This window comes from Glycine max, chromosome 7 (genome assembly GCF_000004515.6).
Source record: "Glycine max cultivar Williams 82 chromosome 7, Glycine_max_v4.0, whole genome shotgun sequence".
NCBI classification, from domain to species: domain Eukaryota; kingdom Viridiplantae; phylum Streptophyta; class Magnoliopsida; order Fabales; family Fabaceae; genus Glycine; species Glycine max.
The window spans coordinates 7,868,680-7,885,869 of NC_038243.2; the positions used below are offsets into that span (position 1 = coordinate 7,868,680).

At 34.5% G+C, this 17,190-nt stretch overlaps 3 protein-coding genes across 4 annotated transcripts; 2 read left to right on the forward strand and 1 right to left on the reverse strand.

Annotated features, from left to right (window-relative positions):
* Positions 1 to 148: 148 nt before the first annotated feature.
* On the reverse strand, positions 149 to 6,090 carry LOC100783382 (kinesin-like protein KIN-13B). Of its 2 annotated transcripts, XM_006583313.4 has the most exons (12): positions 5,381 to 6,090; positions 5,168 to 5,272; positions 4,677 to 4,865; positions 4,462 to 4,563; positions 3,832 to 3,909; positions 3,678 to 3,759; positions 2,177 to 2,336; positions 1,799 to 2,101; positions 1,433 to 1,651; positions 858 to 1,353; positions 714 to 779; positions 149 to 633 (listed from the first exon to the last, which is right to left on the reverse strand). In XM_006583313.4, exons 1-12 carry the CDS (start codon positions 5,480 to 5,482, stop codon positions 457 to 459), a joined length of 2,079 nt encoding a protein of 692 aa, XP_006583376.1. In that variant the 5' UTR covers positions 5,483 to 6,090; the 3' UTR covers positions 149 to 456. The 2 variants fall into 2 exon arrangements, with proteins under 2 accessions (XP_006583376.1, XP_040872874.1); XM_041016940.1 differs by lacking the exon at positions 5,381 to 6,090 and having other exon boundaries at positions 5,161 to 5,272.
* Positions 6,091 to 8,985: 2,895 nt separating this feature from the next.
* On the forward strand, positions 8,986 to 14,165 carry LOC100775349 (uncharacterized). Its single transcript, XM_003529949.5, has 6 exons — positions 8,986 to 9,201; positions 9,327 to 9,459; positions 10,338 to 10,441; positions 11,591 to 11,735; positions 11,825 to 11,965; positions 12,141 to 14,165. The coding sequence occupies exons 1-6, from the start codon at positions 9,161 to 9,163 to the stop codon at positions 13,782 to 13,784; spliced, it is 2,208 nt and encodes a 735-aa protein (XP_003529997.2). The 5' UTR covers positions 8,986 to 9,160; the 3' UTR covers positions 13,785 to 14,165.
* A 1,685-nt stretch (positions 14,166 to 15,850) lies between these two features.
* Positions 15,851 to 16,599, forward strand: LOC102669368 (uncharacterized). Its single transcript, XM_006584123.1, has 2 exons — positions 15,851 to 16,347; positions 16,428 to 16,599. Exons 1-2 carry the CDS (start codon positions 15,851 to 15,853, stop codon positions 16,597 to 16,599), a joined length of 669 nt encoding a protein of 222 aa, XP_006584186.1.
* Positions 16,600 to 17,190: the final 591 nt, after the last annotated feature.

Sequence of the window (17,190 nt, forward strand, 5' to 3'; positions counted from 1 at the left end):
TCATTCTTTATATCCAGCTATTGATTCTTCACATCATCATGACCGGGAAGAAAAGAATAGGGTACACTCTTGAACCAATAATACAGGACAAGACACGACAAACAAGCCATAATCAAAGTAAGGAAGACGGTACACAAACAAAAAAAAATATATAAAGATTTTCGGTTGAGCTGCAAGCAATCCCCTACAGGGTAGTTTGACTTTACATTATACTCTCCACAGGTAATAATAGTATGTCAAATGAGCGAGTGGACATACATTTGTATATGTGATTCAATTCAGTTCAAGTCACAACAGTGACTTGTCTAAGCAATCAACTGAATTAAGTGTAGAACAAAGATGGTTTTGATTACTATTTCTTCTGCACTCCAAAACCCACAATAATCTTGAAAGCATCAACACATCAGTCATGCAATACCACCATCCACAACACATCAGTCATGCTCATTACCACCATCAATTACCAGAAGTTACGACAACATTATACTCATTTAAACGTCTCTGAAATTGAGCCAACTGTGACTGCAATTGAAAGATTCCTGCAGCCTTTTGTGATAAAATGGTATTCAACTTGTAAATATAATCATCCAGTTGATTTCCTGGTTGGTCAGCTTCAACGAGCAAATTCATCTCCTGCATAAGAAATTCACAGTATTAAATAAAATACTAAGTTTAACCTAATCATCAAAGAAAGGTGAAAGATTTGTACACACCTCCCTAACAATGCCTATTGTTTCCTCCACCTGTCTCCGGTGAGCAGTTACAAGATCTTCCTCTTCCTATTTACCAAGCCAAGCAGGCACCATTCAGTACTTTAATAGTCATAAACATTTTATTAGCATGGCAAAAGAATATACCTTCAGGAGGGCATTTAAATTATCATGGGGATCAGAATGATTAGCCTCAAAATCTGATTCATCCACATGTTTAACACGAGATTCTATCTTCCTATTGTCCTCCACAGCAGCTAATTGGTTGTTATCCACCCTCTTACTTGTTTTTCTTCTTCTGTCTTGTTCATATGCCAGTCCTAGGTAATCATATTCATTTGCAGTTCTGGCATTTTGACTACCTCTTTGACCATTTTGTGGATCAGAATACATAGATGGTGCCAAATTTCCCCCCATTCTACCACTTGGAACACGGTCTACATTGTTTGGAGGAGAGGGTTCTCTTTCCAGCTGTTTGGGCCAACCAAATCGATTCTTGTCACTAGAAACATAAGTTATTTCATCCTCCATGGTTTCATCACGAGATAAGACTGAAGAGCCAGGCAACACAGTGGAATCTCTAAGGTTTGAGGAGGAAAGGGGATCCCTTCTAGAGCTGTTCCCTTTTGACAGGCTCTTAACTCTGAAATGTAACGGTCAATTAGAATATTTTATTGTATCAGATAAATAGCTTCCTTACCAGAAAATTTCAAATTATATACCTGTCAGCATATCTTAATGTGTTAAGAGTATGCTCACATGAACCTGAGCTAGGTGAAATGCATGATATCATTACAGTGCGCGAATCACCGACAAATGAATCTCGCAGAACTTCAGTCAATTTACTTCCTCTGAAAGGTATATGCCCTTGGTCATTATCTAGAGCTCTAATGCATTCTTTCAGAGCAAGTAAGCTTTTATTTATTTCTGCCCCTTCAATCCTAGCATAAAAGAAGATAAAAAAGCAAGTTAATTAAACCAAATAGGCAATATAACATAAATACATAATTACTTCTGGATGTAGACACATACATTATTTGGTAAATCTTCCAGTTACTCAAATGAAATATCAGCTAACAAAATCCCACCTAGTCTGCTTGTCATTATCTGTAGTATCTGCACCGCGTTCACTTCCAGCCAGATCTATAAAAGATAGTTTGCCCACAAGTCGAGCAGGCTTTGAGTCAGTCCCATCAGCTGATCTCTTAATACAAAGTTGAAGTATAGCATGTGATCGAGAGGATTCCTCATTTGCTCCAGTTGTACCTGTACTTCTTGTGGCATTTCCTCTCTCAATAAATTCCTTGATTGTCTCAACTTTAGATACTCTATATTCTTGCAAGCCAACAATGCAAACCTGCTGTTTCCCATCCTCCCTCATGCAAAGTTTTCTGCAAAATCAAAAACTAATCAAGCAAATAACCCCCAAAGTTAAACCTATTCTAGCTCACAAGTTGATGACTTACTTTCGATCATTGAGAAGATCAAAAAGTTTTCCCCCATATATTTCGAAGAAACTAACAAACAGTTGGAAACCTTGGTTCCGGTATGTGTGGTGCATTAATCTTAAAAGATCGTGGGATGCTTTGAGAGGCAATGGTTGCATAGTATATGTCTTCCCACTCCCTAGATAATGAAGTAATTCCATATCAACTAAAAAGTTCTGAGGTTGGAGAAAATCAAGGTAAACAAAATACATATATGTTTAACAAACTGCCTCATGCATTACTGATGAAATAGAGATTAACTTATTCACAATATATAGCAGAACACCAACATCTATTGAAATTCATCTCCAAAAAGAGAGAGATCCATACATATTCTAATTTAATTAGGATAAGGGGTGCAGTTAAGAAAACAAAGGAAATTTGGCATTGTACAACACTACAACTAAGCAAAATAGGTAGAGGGAGTTTATAGAGTTCAGAGAAGAAATTTGAAGAGAAAAAAAAAACAATCTAGAGGAAAAAATAAAGAAATCAGGCAGACTCGGTCATTTGTCTAGATAATTTTATAAGTGATATATGTATCAAATTTAATACACTATGTGCCCAAGACAATATTTACTTGACATATATAAATTGAAACAAAATATCATATGGGTTAAAAACAAAACAGAAAGAATGTCTTGTGATTCAAGCCTTCAATGTAAGAATCACAGGCATAAGTTTCCAAGCCTATAAAGCACAGAGATGCCATTATGGTGGTGTCCATATGACATGACATATTGACAACAAGTATCCAGATGTGACTCATTTCAAAAATTATTCAGATACTACTGCTACTACTATCCAGATATACTGCTACTACTGCATAATACTCCATCAATCAACTATGTTTTAGTGTATAATGTTGACATACTTTTTAAAGTATAAGTAAATGTCAGCTAATCTATATGATTACATACATACCTACGAATACTTAAATCCAAAATTAGGCAAGCATGGTCATCAAGATAATACATTATTCAACATTTAGATTTGTTTAATTCATATCCTATAATAGTGGAGTAAGTATCGGAGATTTACTACAGAACTAAGTGCATCCCTTCCCTACACACACACCACACAGAGTCCAAGTACTGAAATTTTTAGAATTTGAAGTCTCCCCATGTTTGTGTCATTGTCACATGTCTGTGTTTGTGCTTCATAGTAGCAAACTGGTATGTCAAATTTTCAATTATAAATGCTTCATGGATATGGAAGTAAAAAATCATAGAACCTACAAACAATTTAAATCATTAGTCATCTTCACTATCATTCATGCCTTTCACTTTCACTATATTTGTAAACAAAATGTTTTGAAATATTCAAGGAACATTCTATGTTTTTATCTTAAAAATACAGTGAACAGATACTAATTGTTCAGCTCAATTCTGAAATGTTGAAAGGTTTTCTTAATTTTATAATTTGTGGTTAGAGCTCAAAGACACACTTCTCAATTAGTTAGCAATAAACAAAATCTTACCAGTTTGACCATATGCAAAGCAAGTTGCTTTTGTTCGTTGGAAAATCAGTGGAACAATCGGCTCCACAGTCTCAGCATATACCTAGGGAAAAATGAAAAGTAATTAATCTAGTTGTCAACATGGTCACAAGAGCTGTAGTTAGTTAATACTCACTTCATCATTTGAAACATCTTCATTCAGCACAGCATCAAAAACAAACTCATGTTTCTCAATATATTCTGTTAAGTCAACCTGCAGACACAAGTGAATTGGAGATACACCTCAGAAAAAGATACAAACCCAGATGTCCAAGTTCAGTATGAATTTCAATTGTAAAATTGTAACATGAATGTATCAACATTAATTAGAAAAATATTGAACTAAGGCATATTTAAATTTGAAAGCAACAAATAAATGAGCAAAATCTTCATTTAAATTTGCCAGAATCATTGGCAATATATTTGAGGAAGTTTATCAAATTCCCTTAGGCATATTTAACTTTGAAATGCAATTTATGTTCTAAAAAATCCTTAATAGAATGTAAAAAGCATGAGACGTTACATATGTGGAAGTTTGATGTTGAAGTATCAGAGATAAAAGCAGCAGAGTATTATGTCATGCTGTTCAGTAGTTTGGGTTGACTCCAGAATTGCAAGTGAAAAGTAATTTGTATGTGAAAACCATGCCAACTGCTGCAAAGGCAGCATAGAGTAGTTTGTATTCAACTTAAATACTTGATAATATATAATCCGGAGTTGACATCAAGAAAATGTAGATTTTTTTTACAACCTATAACTTGCTTACCTTGAGTTTTCTTTCATGCACTGTGAGAAAATTTGAATCTATGGAAATAATGTCTTCCTCTTTCTTTGCTATTTCTTTCTTATTTAGTGGTCTCTTCCGAACCTGCGAAAATGCAATTGTTAAATGAACTAAAGCCAAAAGCCCTTAATTTGTCAATAAAATAAAAGAAAAAGTCACAAGCAGCACAAAAAGGGAACACACAACGAGAAGCATACCACAACTTTGATCTTGGCAGCATTCTTTGCTCTCTCTTTTTCTGTTGAGACACTTTTAAGAAGATGGCTCTCAGGCAAGCCCCGAGACCTTGGTACAAGTTTGTTGCCAGAGAGAATAGACTCGTAGTCATCAGAACTCTGACCCCGAACAGTGTGATTGGTTAAATATTCATTGTGAACACCATACATCTATTAAAAGTCAAATAAAAATTTCCTGTCACTTGCATGTTCACACTAATCATCATGCTGAAATCTGAAAACCTAATTAACTAGCAACAAATATGCACAATTCACTTAAATTATTAGGCAACAACTAAAAACTAACATCATGATGCTCATTCAAGCAACTCAGTTCAATTCAAACTTAATGAAACTCAAACTTTTTAGCTTTTCTGCTTAGTTTTCAAAACTTTTCAGCTAAAAAGTCTATCTGATTATAAGCTACTTCCGTACACAGAATAGGCAAATCAAAACACACACATACACCAAACCTCAGGTAAAAGCTCGGTATCGAACGAATGCAGATCAAGCAAGCCACTGGCTAAAACGCGATCATCGTCGTTTCTCCTCAAGCTCGAAGATCGAGTCCCGAACTCCTGTATAAAACGATTCGTTCCGTACACACGCCGACGAATAAGCTCTCGCCGTGTCTGATTTTCACATAAACAAACGAATGATCCAGAAAGCGAAAACGAAAACCTCACCTGCGCGTAAGTCGAAGAGAGTAACCACCTTCCGTGAGCGTCGAACATGAAGTTATCGGAGCTCTGACGGTGGTGGTGCACAGCGGAATTGGATCGCGGCATCGCTCTCCCACCAACCAAACTTATCAAAGTCGAAATTCACAATCAATTTCTCGTTCAAGCACGAGTATGCACTATGAACGCGCACGAGACGAGAAATAGAATCGGAAACTGGAGAATCTAAACAGTGGAGAACGCTTCAACGTTTATTATCATTCCTCTCTCTCTTATTTTCTTTTTCAAAAAATTTTCTCGGGAAACAAACAGTGCTGCGAGGACAGAAAGTGAAAGAAGAAGGGTTTAAAAACTTCAAAATGAAAAGCGCTCTTTCTGTGTGAGGAGAGTGAAACGGAGTTGAGGCGCGTGTGTCACGCCGCAGTCGTGAAGAGGAGAAGGAGCGCGTGCGCGGGCCCAGTAAATGTTTACGAAAAAAGAAGTGTGCCAGTGTTTCGCGGCTTTGCGTTTCTGGGCTTTTGCCCCACCTGAAAAATTTGAATAACAATCCACGCGCTGTGGTCCAGCAAGTGTAACACGCGCGTATGAATTCTGAAGCGGTCTGAGTCAGTCGATGTGGTAAATTGTCAAAGGTAATTGTTGGCTTCACGTCGTCGACGAGAGCGTGTCCCACTCTGTTTTATATTCACACAATAACCATAAATATTCATTTGGTTACTGAAAGTGGGAGGCAATGACATAGTTTTGAAAGCTAAAGAATTTAAATTTAGTATTAAATGTATAAAAATTGTTACACATTTATCTTATGATTAATTTAATCATAAATTAATTTCTAAATTTTATAATTTAATGAAAAATTATTTATTAAAAAATATGTTAAATTAATTCTTAAACATCAAAATTTAATGATAATTTTTATTAGCTTTTAGAATTTATTTCTTAGTTCAACTCTCAGTACCTTATTAACTCAAATAAAAAAAAATAGTAGATGTCTTCCATCCAAAATGGGATTAGGTTTGTCTCACAAATGATACAACTAATTTGTCCTATTCTTCTTGCACAATGAGTATTAAAGGTTTAAATACATTTTTTGTTTTAATTCTTAGAAAATGTGTTTATTTTATTTTTTATTCTTAAAAATTTTTAGATAATATTATTTTTTACTGTTAAAAACATTTTTCACTATTTAAAGCGCTATCCAAAATGCTTTAAAGACGAACAATTAAAACAACATATTTTGGAAGAACTAAAACAATTTTTTTTCAAGGACAAAAATGAAAAAAATACTAAATTAAAAAAAAATATTTTAACCGGAATTAAAATTAAAATTTCCATTTTTAAAGAATCAATTTATTACAATGTTATACTTTCATAAACCAAAATGGGTGTTTACCGCTCACAATAAACTTGTTCCTATGTTGTTGATAGGTTGGTTTGTGACTAAGTTGATACTTCAGGTAGCATTTGGGGCTTCTATCTTTTATTGGACTTTTGCGGAAATATTTGTTACCATGCTCCCTTCGGAAGGGTAAGGAGAGGATACGATTCTTTGGAAGTATGTTTCAAATGGTAATTTTACTACTTCAACTGCTTACTATTTGTTGGTCAATCATGATGGTTTACTCAAACTAGAAACTGGAAATACATATCAGAGTCAGAAATGTTTCGTTTGGAAAGTTCTTCAAAATGGTATTTCTACAAACACATCGCGTGCTTCTAGATATGGCTAATCAAGAAACTGTAAGCCTGTAACTCGTTTCAAACATGTACATATAGATGGGTACATGGGCCGCGGTCAGCCTGCAGGTCACGCTGGCCTAAAGTCTCATTTGGATGTGGACTCATATGGATGGGCCCATCTATGGGGTTAAACGGGTTTGGTCTGCGGGCTTGTGGTCCAACCCGTTTAATCAACTTAATATATTTTAAAATTAAATAATTATATTTTTTATCATTCATATTCACATGTCGTTGAAATATTTTGCTTTTGGTTCCTACAAAAAAATTTCTTAAATTTTATTCCTGGAAAAGAAAATTTATTTTGCTTAGGTAAAGTTGAAAAAGAAAATATAAGAGTGTGTTGTTTGCATTTTTATTTCCTATTTTTATTTTTTGAAAATTGTTTTCATTTTTAAAATATTAGAATTCTAAAAACATGTTTGGTTTGATTTTTTGTTTTCTGTTTTTAAGAAATAAAAACATTAAAAATGCATTTTTAAAAGGAAATGTATTTTTAGATTTACTTAAAATTACATTCCTTCTTGCCACCGCGTTTTCATTTTACATGAGATTCCTGGTTTCAACTGAAAACACTGAAATTAGATTTTATTATTTCCAGTTTTTGGTTCATTTGAAAAAATATTTTCACGGAAAATAAAAAAAATCTAACCAAACACATTTTCATCACCATTTTCTATTTCTAGTAAAAATGAAAATAGAAAACAATTAAATCAAGCAAGCATCCCTAAGTTATGTCCCAAATAAAAAAATAAGGAGCTAGAGTTTTTTCTATTAGAAATATAATATATATATATATATATATATATATATATATATATATATATATATATAATCTCCACAACTAATATGATAATATGTTTTTTTATGTATTTTGCATAGTTACAGTTGAAAAAAGAAAAATAAAAAGGTCATAATTTATAAGAATTATAAAATAATATAAGAAGATAAGTTATGTACTAACAATATAAAATGATTTTATATTTTTACTTAATAAAAAATTTATTATATATTTTAAATTTATATTAATTTTTATAATAATTATTTTAAAATTTATATCAACATTTATTTATAATTAAATGCTGATATAAAATTATTTTTCACCTTAAAGTAGTGGGAGAAAGTTAAACTCAAATAATATAATTTGTTAGCACGATTTCTGTGTTCATGTTAAAACAGCTGTAACGGAGGTTAGAACCTACCACATCCACTGAACCTCTATTGCGTTTGGTCCAAGTCCAACCCAATAAGAAACCCCGTGAGCCGTTAATGCCATCCAGCTCAGCTCAAAGATTCTCTTTGATTCCCTTCACTTTAGATCCTCTCCGTTCGTCATGCTTCCCACACTCCAAAGTCACCAAATCAAACGGTCAACATCCTTCTCACTCATCCCATTTTTTATTTTTATTTTTGTTATCCGCTGCGCTAATTTTAACATCATCTATCATATTCATAGTAAATCATTGACAATAGGACTTTTGAAATAGTTAGCGTAAAACTCATCACATTTATCATAGGATTACGGTTGAAAGAATGTGTAAAATTATTTCTAGTGTATGAATTATTTATTCTTACCAAAAAATATTCAAGTGGAATTGTTTTAGCTTGAACGTATTAATTTTGAATTTTAATTTGTTAAATATTTGGAATTTTTTTGCACTAATTTTACCTGATTCAACTAAATTTTTGCTTCATGTAAAGATAAGTGTAGTTTCTGTAAAACAAAATGAGAAATATTGAAAACATATTTTTTAAGCAACTTTATTAAATTGTTTTTATTTTTTAATACTAATAACTAATAGTAGTATTAGCAAAAGGTAAAGGTCATTATGGTAAATAACAAGCCTTAAAATTCGCCTTTTTCTGTCTTCTCCTTCACTTTTTTCTTCTTCTTCCTTACTTCTTCAACCTCTTTTCCACTACAGCTCTGTGCTATTGCTCAATCTGCGGCCAAAACGCGAACGCGGCTTCGTCAGTGGCGAATCTCACATTCCGAGCTGCCGAGTCGAATCGTTTGCTGAGTCACTTCACCGAGTCTGATCTTCCGGCATGTTGGACAGCCTCCTCGGTCGAGGATTCGCCGCGAAATGGTTCAACGCTGCGATTTTCTCTGCTTCTTTACTCTTTTTTATATCTATTAACTGATTCGGTTAGAGAATGTAGCTATTGATATTTGTGTTATGCTTTGCTTTGTTTTGTGTTTTGTCGTGTTTAGCAAATCGTTGATCAAATTGACGAAGAATCGGATCGACGTGATAAGGAGGAAGAGGAAGGCGACGGAGAAGTTTCTGAAGAAGGACATCGCTGATCTGCTGGCGAATGGTTTGGATGACCGTGCTTATGGAAGGGTAATTACTTTTTATGTTCATTTTTTTTTTTTGGTTTCTTGTTGTGAATTGTGAAGTAACACCGGAATCGATATTTTAGATCATTGCACTGCTTTTGAATCTCTTTTCCTAAAGAGCATGCGAGATTCTGCTAATAGTAAAAAAGGTTAGTGGTGGATCCAGAAAACAAGCGGAATATAGCAAAAATTAAAAGAATAAAATCCTTTAACATATACTAGCAAATTTACATTTAGATAATACCCACACAATATTATTTACTTATTTTTATGTAGAAAAATATCACCATTGTCAAATAATTGAGCTAGAATAAGGTATAATAGGAGATAAACTCATTGTCATGAATGTAGATTTTATTTTACTGTATAAGAATAAAATATAAAGAGATAATTAAAAATTTAGGAATAAATTGTTTGCTTCAATTATTAATTTAATATAAGATACATGATATGCAGAAAGCCACGAGATGTATTGAGATATAGAAGTTGATAATTAAGTTAATAAATTATAAGAATATATAGGAAAATTATGCATATAATTTTTAAGAGAAATTTTGTTTTGGGGGGGGGGGGGCTAGTTTTTGGAATCTGCCCGTCGAAGGTGCTTAATGGATTCTGATAATGTTTTGGCAGCACAATGAGACTTTGTCAGAATAGAACTGGAGTGAGATGGCTTACGAGAACTGTTTTTCAACTGTGTTTGTTTTCTTTTTTTGTTTAAAGTTTGAGAATGATGAATTCCTATCTACTATCTACTTATTGTTTAATTGAAAGGGACTTTAGGACTTACAAAGTGTTTTGCTTGTGCCCATGATTATTGTCATTACAACATAATATTTTGCTCAATTTGTGTTTTATCCTTCTTGTGGGGTGGTTATACAGGCTGAAGGACTCTTTGTTGAGTTGACTTTGTCGTCTTGTTATGATTTTGTTGAACAATCTTGTGACTTTGTGTTGAAACACCTCTCAGCGCTGCAGAAACTGAGGTATGAATCTATTTTAATGACTTATGCTTTAGATATTGATGTGACTTTTTTCTTTTTGTTATTTTTTTTTTCATTTGAACCATGCTGATAATTGATAAAGACAATCTACTGGCTTGATGTGTCTGTTATTATGACTTCTTTTCTGTGGTTATTTGAAAGAAATTATCAACCAAGACTGTATATTTCTCAAGTGGTAGTCTGTACCTTATTTTCTCAATGTGGTCCTATAAGAATTGAGTGTCTAATTGCATTTACTCTTTAAGTTTCACTGTCCTGAGATTTCCCATTCAAAATCACTATTTATTACTAAGAAAATATTAAAATAAACCTTAAGATCATTTCAATGTGTCTGATGATGTAGAGACTTTCTTACAAAATCTTCCACTTTGCTGTTCCGTGTTCACTTTAATTTTCAATATTAAAATCAAATGAAAGTTCTGAGGTTTTGTTTGGAGATTATTCATTTTGGTTCAAGACAGGCAGTGGAGCTCATGCCATGGATAATGACTATGCCCTAGTTGGTTATCTTCTTTATTTTGATGTTGTCATAAATTGTCTTTCCTCCTTGCATGCAAAACGAAAACAATTGTTGAAATGCAATAATTTAGAGGGAAATATTTTCCTTCTCTTGCGAAATAAATGTTCATTCGTACAACACTATACTTACGTGGGTGTGCATGTATATATAGGCTTTAAGTGTTCGGCATGTAGTCCTTCTACATGATGCAGTGCACTGCTGAACATAGCCTCTGACAAAAGTTGAGCCTTTTAATGATCCTATACTTGAAATTTCAACACTCAAGGTTATATAATTGAATTTATCTATCTAAACTTTGTATATGATAATATCCGATCGTAATAATATGGCCAAGAAATATTCATATTATGGGCTATGCAAATTTTATTATCAACTTGTTACGTTTTGTCATAATTATTGTGAGCTGGTTTTCAGATTATTTGCCAAAATAATTTTTTCCTGTATTCTTTTAATAAGAGTGGGAGCACTAGGAATATTGTTCTCCAATATCTGTTCCTGTTGTTGAACTGTTTTTTTTTTTTATGTTTTTATGCATTGTTTGGACACATGCAGTGTCTAAATATTCTTAAGTTTATGGGACCATTTCATATTTTCCCTCGTGTCTTTTGCAGTGGATGTCCTGAGGAAGTCAGGGAGGCTATATCATCTCTGATGTTTGCCGCTGCAAGATTTTCTGATCTACCAGAGTTACGTGACCTTCGTCAAATATTTCAGGATAGATATGGAAGTTCTTTAGAATGTTATGTCAATCAAGAGGTCACTCTTCACACCTTTTTTATTTCATGAGAATTTTGCATATTTATGACTTGTGCTTGAACTGACTCATTAAATTTGCCAATTATCAGTTTGCTACGAATTTGAATTCGAAGTCTTCTACGTTGGAGAAGAAGGTTCACTTGATGCAGGATATTGCTTCAGACTTCGCAATAAAATGGGATTCGAAAGCTTTTGAATTAAGGATGTCAAAATCCTCTGTTTTTGCACAGGTGCTTTTCTCAGCCCTTTGTTCTCAAATGGATCATTTTTGCTATTATCTTAGAAAAATACTTTCCTCTACGTTTTTTGTTTTCCAGTTGGGAAATCATTTTGAGAATGTACATGAATTTTATTAATTACTTACATGTGTTAGTATGTACCATAAATATATATCTGCTCATGCAGGATCACAGTAATTTTAAGTCAAACCACACGATTGATCGTGATATACCATTACAAGGCAAGGATGCTACCCCAAAAGGATTCAAGTTTGAGAGAAGTCATGATCATCCTAATGACAGGCATAAATTTCAGAATGGCAAAGAGGCTGTTGTCTCAAAGGGAGACGAAAATCATCTTCGTTCCAAATCCAAACCTCCAATCCCTGAAAATGGATTCAAGCCACTAAGCAGTTACGATGAAGTCAGTCTGAAAAGGGATGGCCATGGCAATCTGTTACCTGGAAGAGAAGAACTTTCTAAGATGAGTGATAGAGGCTATTGGAAGGAGGGTAGCATGCTAAAACCAATTGGATCTTCTTCCAAGGATACAAGAGAGGAACAATTTGGAGGTGGTTCCAATCTGCATGATAGTTGGGGGAATGCCAGGCGTATAAAAGAAAGCCAGGACACTGCCACTGCTAGGAAGTCTCCTGGTCGTGCAGGATCTCTTTCAAAGAACAATGTGAACGAGCCATATGTTGTTAATCATGGTGGCCTACCTGATGTTGATTACCTGGAGAGAAAAACTCCAAAGGATGAAACTCCTAGAGTAAAACCCTTCTACAATAATGCGAATCCACCTGCTTATACAAGAGAGGAACAATTTGAAGGTGGTTTCAATCAGCATGATAGTTGGGGGAATACCAGACTTGTAAAAGAAAGCCAGGACACTGCCACTGCTAGGAAGTCTCCTGGTCATGCAGGATCTCGTTCAAAGAACAATGTGAACGAGCCATTTGCTGTTAATCATGGTGGCCTACCTGATGTTGATAATTCTGAGAGAAGAACTCAAAAGGATAAAACTCCTAGGGCAAAGCCCTTCTACAATAATGCCATGATCCCACCTCCTTATGTAAAACCCAATTCTAAACTGAAGAACAACACACATGGAAGCAATTCAGTATATTCAAATATTGACAGTGATGGCATCCGGACATACCCTTTGGTACATGAAAAGCCTGATGCTACTCCTACAATGGAAAGGATCCAACCAGGTTTGGATGATTCTGAACGGGATTTACAGGCCATTAGACACGCAAGACTGAGTAAACATGGTCATGAAAAAGAACTCTCTGTTCAGGAAGATGCTACAGAAGTCATTGTATTAAAACAAAAGTCTACAAGACAGAAGCACTCAAAATCAAGATCTACTCACGATGATGCCAGTAATGAAGATGCTGAAGTTGTGAGAAAACCAAGGAGCAGGAGACGAGATGAACAAAAACGTGGCCTGCAAATTTTGTTTGATGATGAGCAGCACAAAAACGATGAAGAGGAAAGGGTAATTGATAGATTACTGATACATTATAGCAAAAAACCATCCATAAATGTGCCTGAAAAAGCAAGAAGAAAGTCTAGAAGTCGCCATGCACATCAAATGGATAACTCAACCAGAGATGGACCTGATGAGACACCAGAGATGGTGACTCGTCCACCAAGATCAGTTTCACTTCCCCATGAACAAACAGAAGCCGTGGAAGTTAAAAAAGTATATGCTCGTGCTGCTTCATTTCAGCCTGAGAGGTCGAATGAAGCTCGGCATGTACATCCCAAGTTACCTGACTGTGATGATTTAGCTGCTAGGATTGCAGCCTTGAGAGGAACATAAGTAATAGAATCACGATGAATAAGTTCTCGTCAACCAGCATGATCAGTGATTACGATCATCATGCTTTAATCTCACGTACTGTTGGTATTGTTGAAGGATGCACTGTAGTGCATTAATTTCCAAGTGTTGAATACGCCTGAGCTATATTATTAGTCAGCCATGGCCGTTCCTGTGTTGTCATCATTTTTTACTAATGATGGTTTTACGCAAAGTTTATTGAGTTTTTTCAAATGTTATGATTGTAAAAGTGTTTTGTGTCGAGTAAATGTTGAGATATGTGGTTTTGTTGTGCCGTTTACTCGAGCTTATACATTGTAGTACTACACCTCCAAACATGAATTTCATTGAATTTACACTATTACGGCTATGTTTGTTTTAACGTTCAAAACCCTCCTAATGGACATTCAACGGCATTTTACGCTTTCCGAGGCAACGCTATTTGAGGGAGGCTTTAGAATGAACGTCTGTTACGTTCCATTCAACGTTTTTGCAAACACACTGTACTGTACAATATTACCGTTGCTTTGGAATCAGTTTTATTCATTTGACAAAATAAAGAATAGTGAAATTGATCTTAAAATGGTCAATGTAGTGGAAATAGAGGGATATCTCTTATCTCTAAGGGTGTGTTTGGTAAGAGAGGAAGACAGAACGAATAAAAATAGAAAAGAGAAATAGAATAATTTTAAGAATGTTTGTTGAGAGAAATAGAGAAAAAAAGATAAAATTAAAATAAAAATTACTCTCTCTCTCTTCTTCCAATTCCATCCTCACCACTTTCCATTTCCACGGCATTTCCTCTATTTTCAGCAGTAAAATTCTTTTATGTGAATCCGCAATTTTTTTTCTATTTCTTTTCTTGCTATTTTTATCATACTACCAAACAAGGTATAAAAGAATTCTTATACATGCCAGATAATAATTTACAAACTGCTTGAAAAATAATTTGATAGCACTATTTAAGAAATATATTATATTAGGATGTTTCAATAAAATTTTCAAAAGTGGAGTTTTGCCAAATGCCAGCTTATTTCATCCTGTAAGTGTTGATGGAGTTGGTTGTAATTTTTTTTAATGCAGAATTGGATTGTAATTTTGACAGCCTAATAGCCTATCATAAATTAAAGACTTGTTTAATTTTTCTTAAAACATATTTACTTATAAATTTAACTATATATATATATATATATATATATATATATATATTTAAAACTTTTGCTCACCTAACTGTGGTTACTAGTGAGCTGGTCTTAGCGCTATATTGGCCTATGTAAAGGTAGAATAGCCCATCATACCAATATTAACACAAGAAATAATAATTTTTTTTATTTTGGTTTAGAATTTAAATTTTAATTAATTTTTATACATAAAATTAGAATTTAAATTTTGATTAATTTTTATATATAAAATAAATGATGTTGTATATAAAATAAATGATGTGAGAAAAATATCCACATGTAACAAGCAATGCAAAATCATTTCATTTTATCTTTTACCCATTTCTTGACAAATAAAATCGATACTCTGGAATAATAAAAAAAAACGCCAAGAAAAACTTACTCCCAGAGTTTTGATATTAATTTTTTAATACAATAGTAATTCTTTTAGTATTAATTTAAAAAGAAAAACTAATTTCGCGGCAAATCCCAACCCAATATAGGCTTCCCATCTCTAGGTGAAAATTTCACAATAACACTAGTCCTAGAAAACTATCAAATTGACCAATCTGACCATTGTCAGAACTTGCAAGTTCTGAAGTCCTAATTAGTTCAGACTTCAGAAACAAAAGCCTTTACCCTTCCCTAGAAAAACATCATCTCTTTCTAAGATTCCCCCTTTCACCACTACTTCTTGCCAGAGGGTAGGTAAAGTAAAGTATCATTTCCCGCCACAAAAGCCCCTTCCTTCATCTTCTCTTCCTCTTTTTCCCGCCACATATATGTTCCTCAAGAAGAGAAAAGAGAGGCAAGTAAAATAAAAAAGACCATACTAGTCCATCATACACACACCACACACCAAACTTCATAAAAAGAAGAAAGAAAATGAAGGGAACATCCAAATTCATCATGGGAGCAACCTTGGTAATGGTGGTAAGCCTTGTCATTGTTCTTGGCCTCATTCTAGTGCTACTTGCTGAACTCTATTGTTCTCTCTTACTCCGCCGCCGCCAGCTCAGGAAAAAAACCAACACCATTCCCATCTCCACCACTCAAACCACCACAACCATACCAAATTCTTCCCCTTCAAACACACCACAACACTCTCCTTCTCCTCCTCCTCCTCCTCCTCCTCCCTTTAGCAATGTTTACTCACAAGGGGTCCTCCAAGCCCCAAGAAGCTTCCTTTTCCCTTGCAAAGATGAACCAAATGCAACCCCACGTGGCATTGGACTTGTTTCTGTCTCATCATCTCCACTAGCATCATTCTTGGCAAGGGCTCCACCACAGTCTCTTCTTCAAGTTGGTGCTAGTGACAATGAAAGTCCATGTGTTGATAATAACAAGTACTCTTGTGGTGGTGTGGAGCAGCACCTTGTGTACATTTCCAACCCCATTTATGAGAAGTAAGAACGAAGAGGGGAAAGCAAGTGGGGAATATACCCCGTTTGAGACCACACACTTCACCCTCTCGTTTTGAAACAAGTGGTTCTTCTGGGGAGGATGATGCTCAAGGATCACCACCACCTTCACTTACGCCTCCTCTCACCCCTATGAAGAAGCTCCCTGCACAAGGTTCTTCTGTTTCTCTTAGAGGTGCCACTTCCTTGGGCACTTCAGGCAGTGGTGGAGCCCCTTGTACTTCTTCTTCATGGTGATTCTCTTTTGTCAACGGCCCAGTAAGGAAATTAATGCATGATCTATCAAATTATGATAGGAAAAAACTTAATACAGAACTATTGTTTGTGCTGTTCTCCAATTAGAACAAGAGTTTTTACCTTGATAACACGTGATGACATCTAATGAAATCTGTTACTATATAGATTATCGAGATAAAACTCTAATTCTAATTAAAAAACAACACAAGGCATTGTATCTAAGTTTTGTCTATTATTATATGGGCCTAGATTATCATGTGATTATGGTCTAGTCAATTTTCGCATGACACAATGGAGTTTTTCAGCTTATGAAGAAGAGTTAATAGAACTCAATTATGTGTGTCATAATGAATTAGGACCATGTAATGATTTTTACTTGAATTTATGTCTATAGTTTTAGAAAACCTCTTCCCCTTTACCTAGTTCCCTACCGTTCTGAGTACCCAATAAGAGAATGCACCAGTTGTATTAAGATACATACAACGAAGGGGATTTTCAACAAAAATATTATATGGTTTTCACGTTGTGAAACCCACACTAATACCAGCACATCACAGAATCATTGCTAGATCAAATCATCAATCCGTTATT

Excerpts from the sequence above, each read along its gene's own strand:
- LOC100783382 (XM_006583313.4), bottom strand. The coding sequence starts at position 5,482 with ATGCCGCGATCCAATTCCGCTGTGCACCACCACCGTCAGAGCTCCGAT. Across the intron at positions 4,564-4,676 it reads CTGCCAAGATCAAAGTTGTG|GTTCGGAAGAGACCACTAAA; the intron begins GTATGCTTCTCG and ends GCATTTTCGCAG. Across the intron at positions 780-857 it reads ATTTAAATGCCCTCCTGAAG|GAAGAGGAAGATCTTGTAAC; the intron begins GTATATTCTTTT and ends CTTGGTAAATAG.
- LOC100775349 (XM_003529949.5), top strand. The coding sequence starts at position 9,161 with ATGTTGGACAGCCTCCTCGGTCGAGGATTCGCCGCGAAATG. Across the intron at positions 9,202-9,326 it reads CGAGGATTCGCCGCGAAATG|CAAATCGTTGATCAAATTGA; the intron begins GTTCAACGCTGC and ends TGTCGTGTTTAG. Across the intron at positions 11,966-12,140 it reads AATCCTCTGTTTTTGCACAG|GATCACAGTAATTTTAAGTC; the intron begins GTGCTTTTCTCA and ends CTGCTCATGCAG.
- LOC102669368 (XM_006584123.1), top strand. The coding sequence starts at position 15,851 with ATGGGAGCAACCTTGGTAATGGTGGTAAGCCTTGTCATTGTTCTTGGC. Across the intron at positions 16,348-16,427 it reads TCCAACCCCATTTATGAGAA|TGGTTCTTCTGGGGAGGATG; the intron begins GTAAGAACGAAG and ends TTTTGAAACAAG.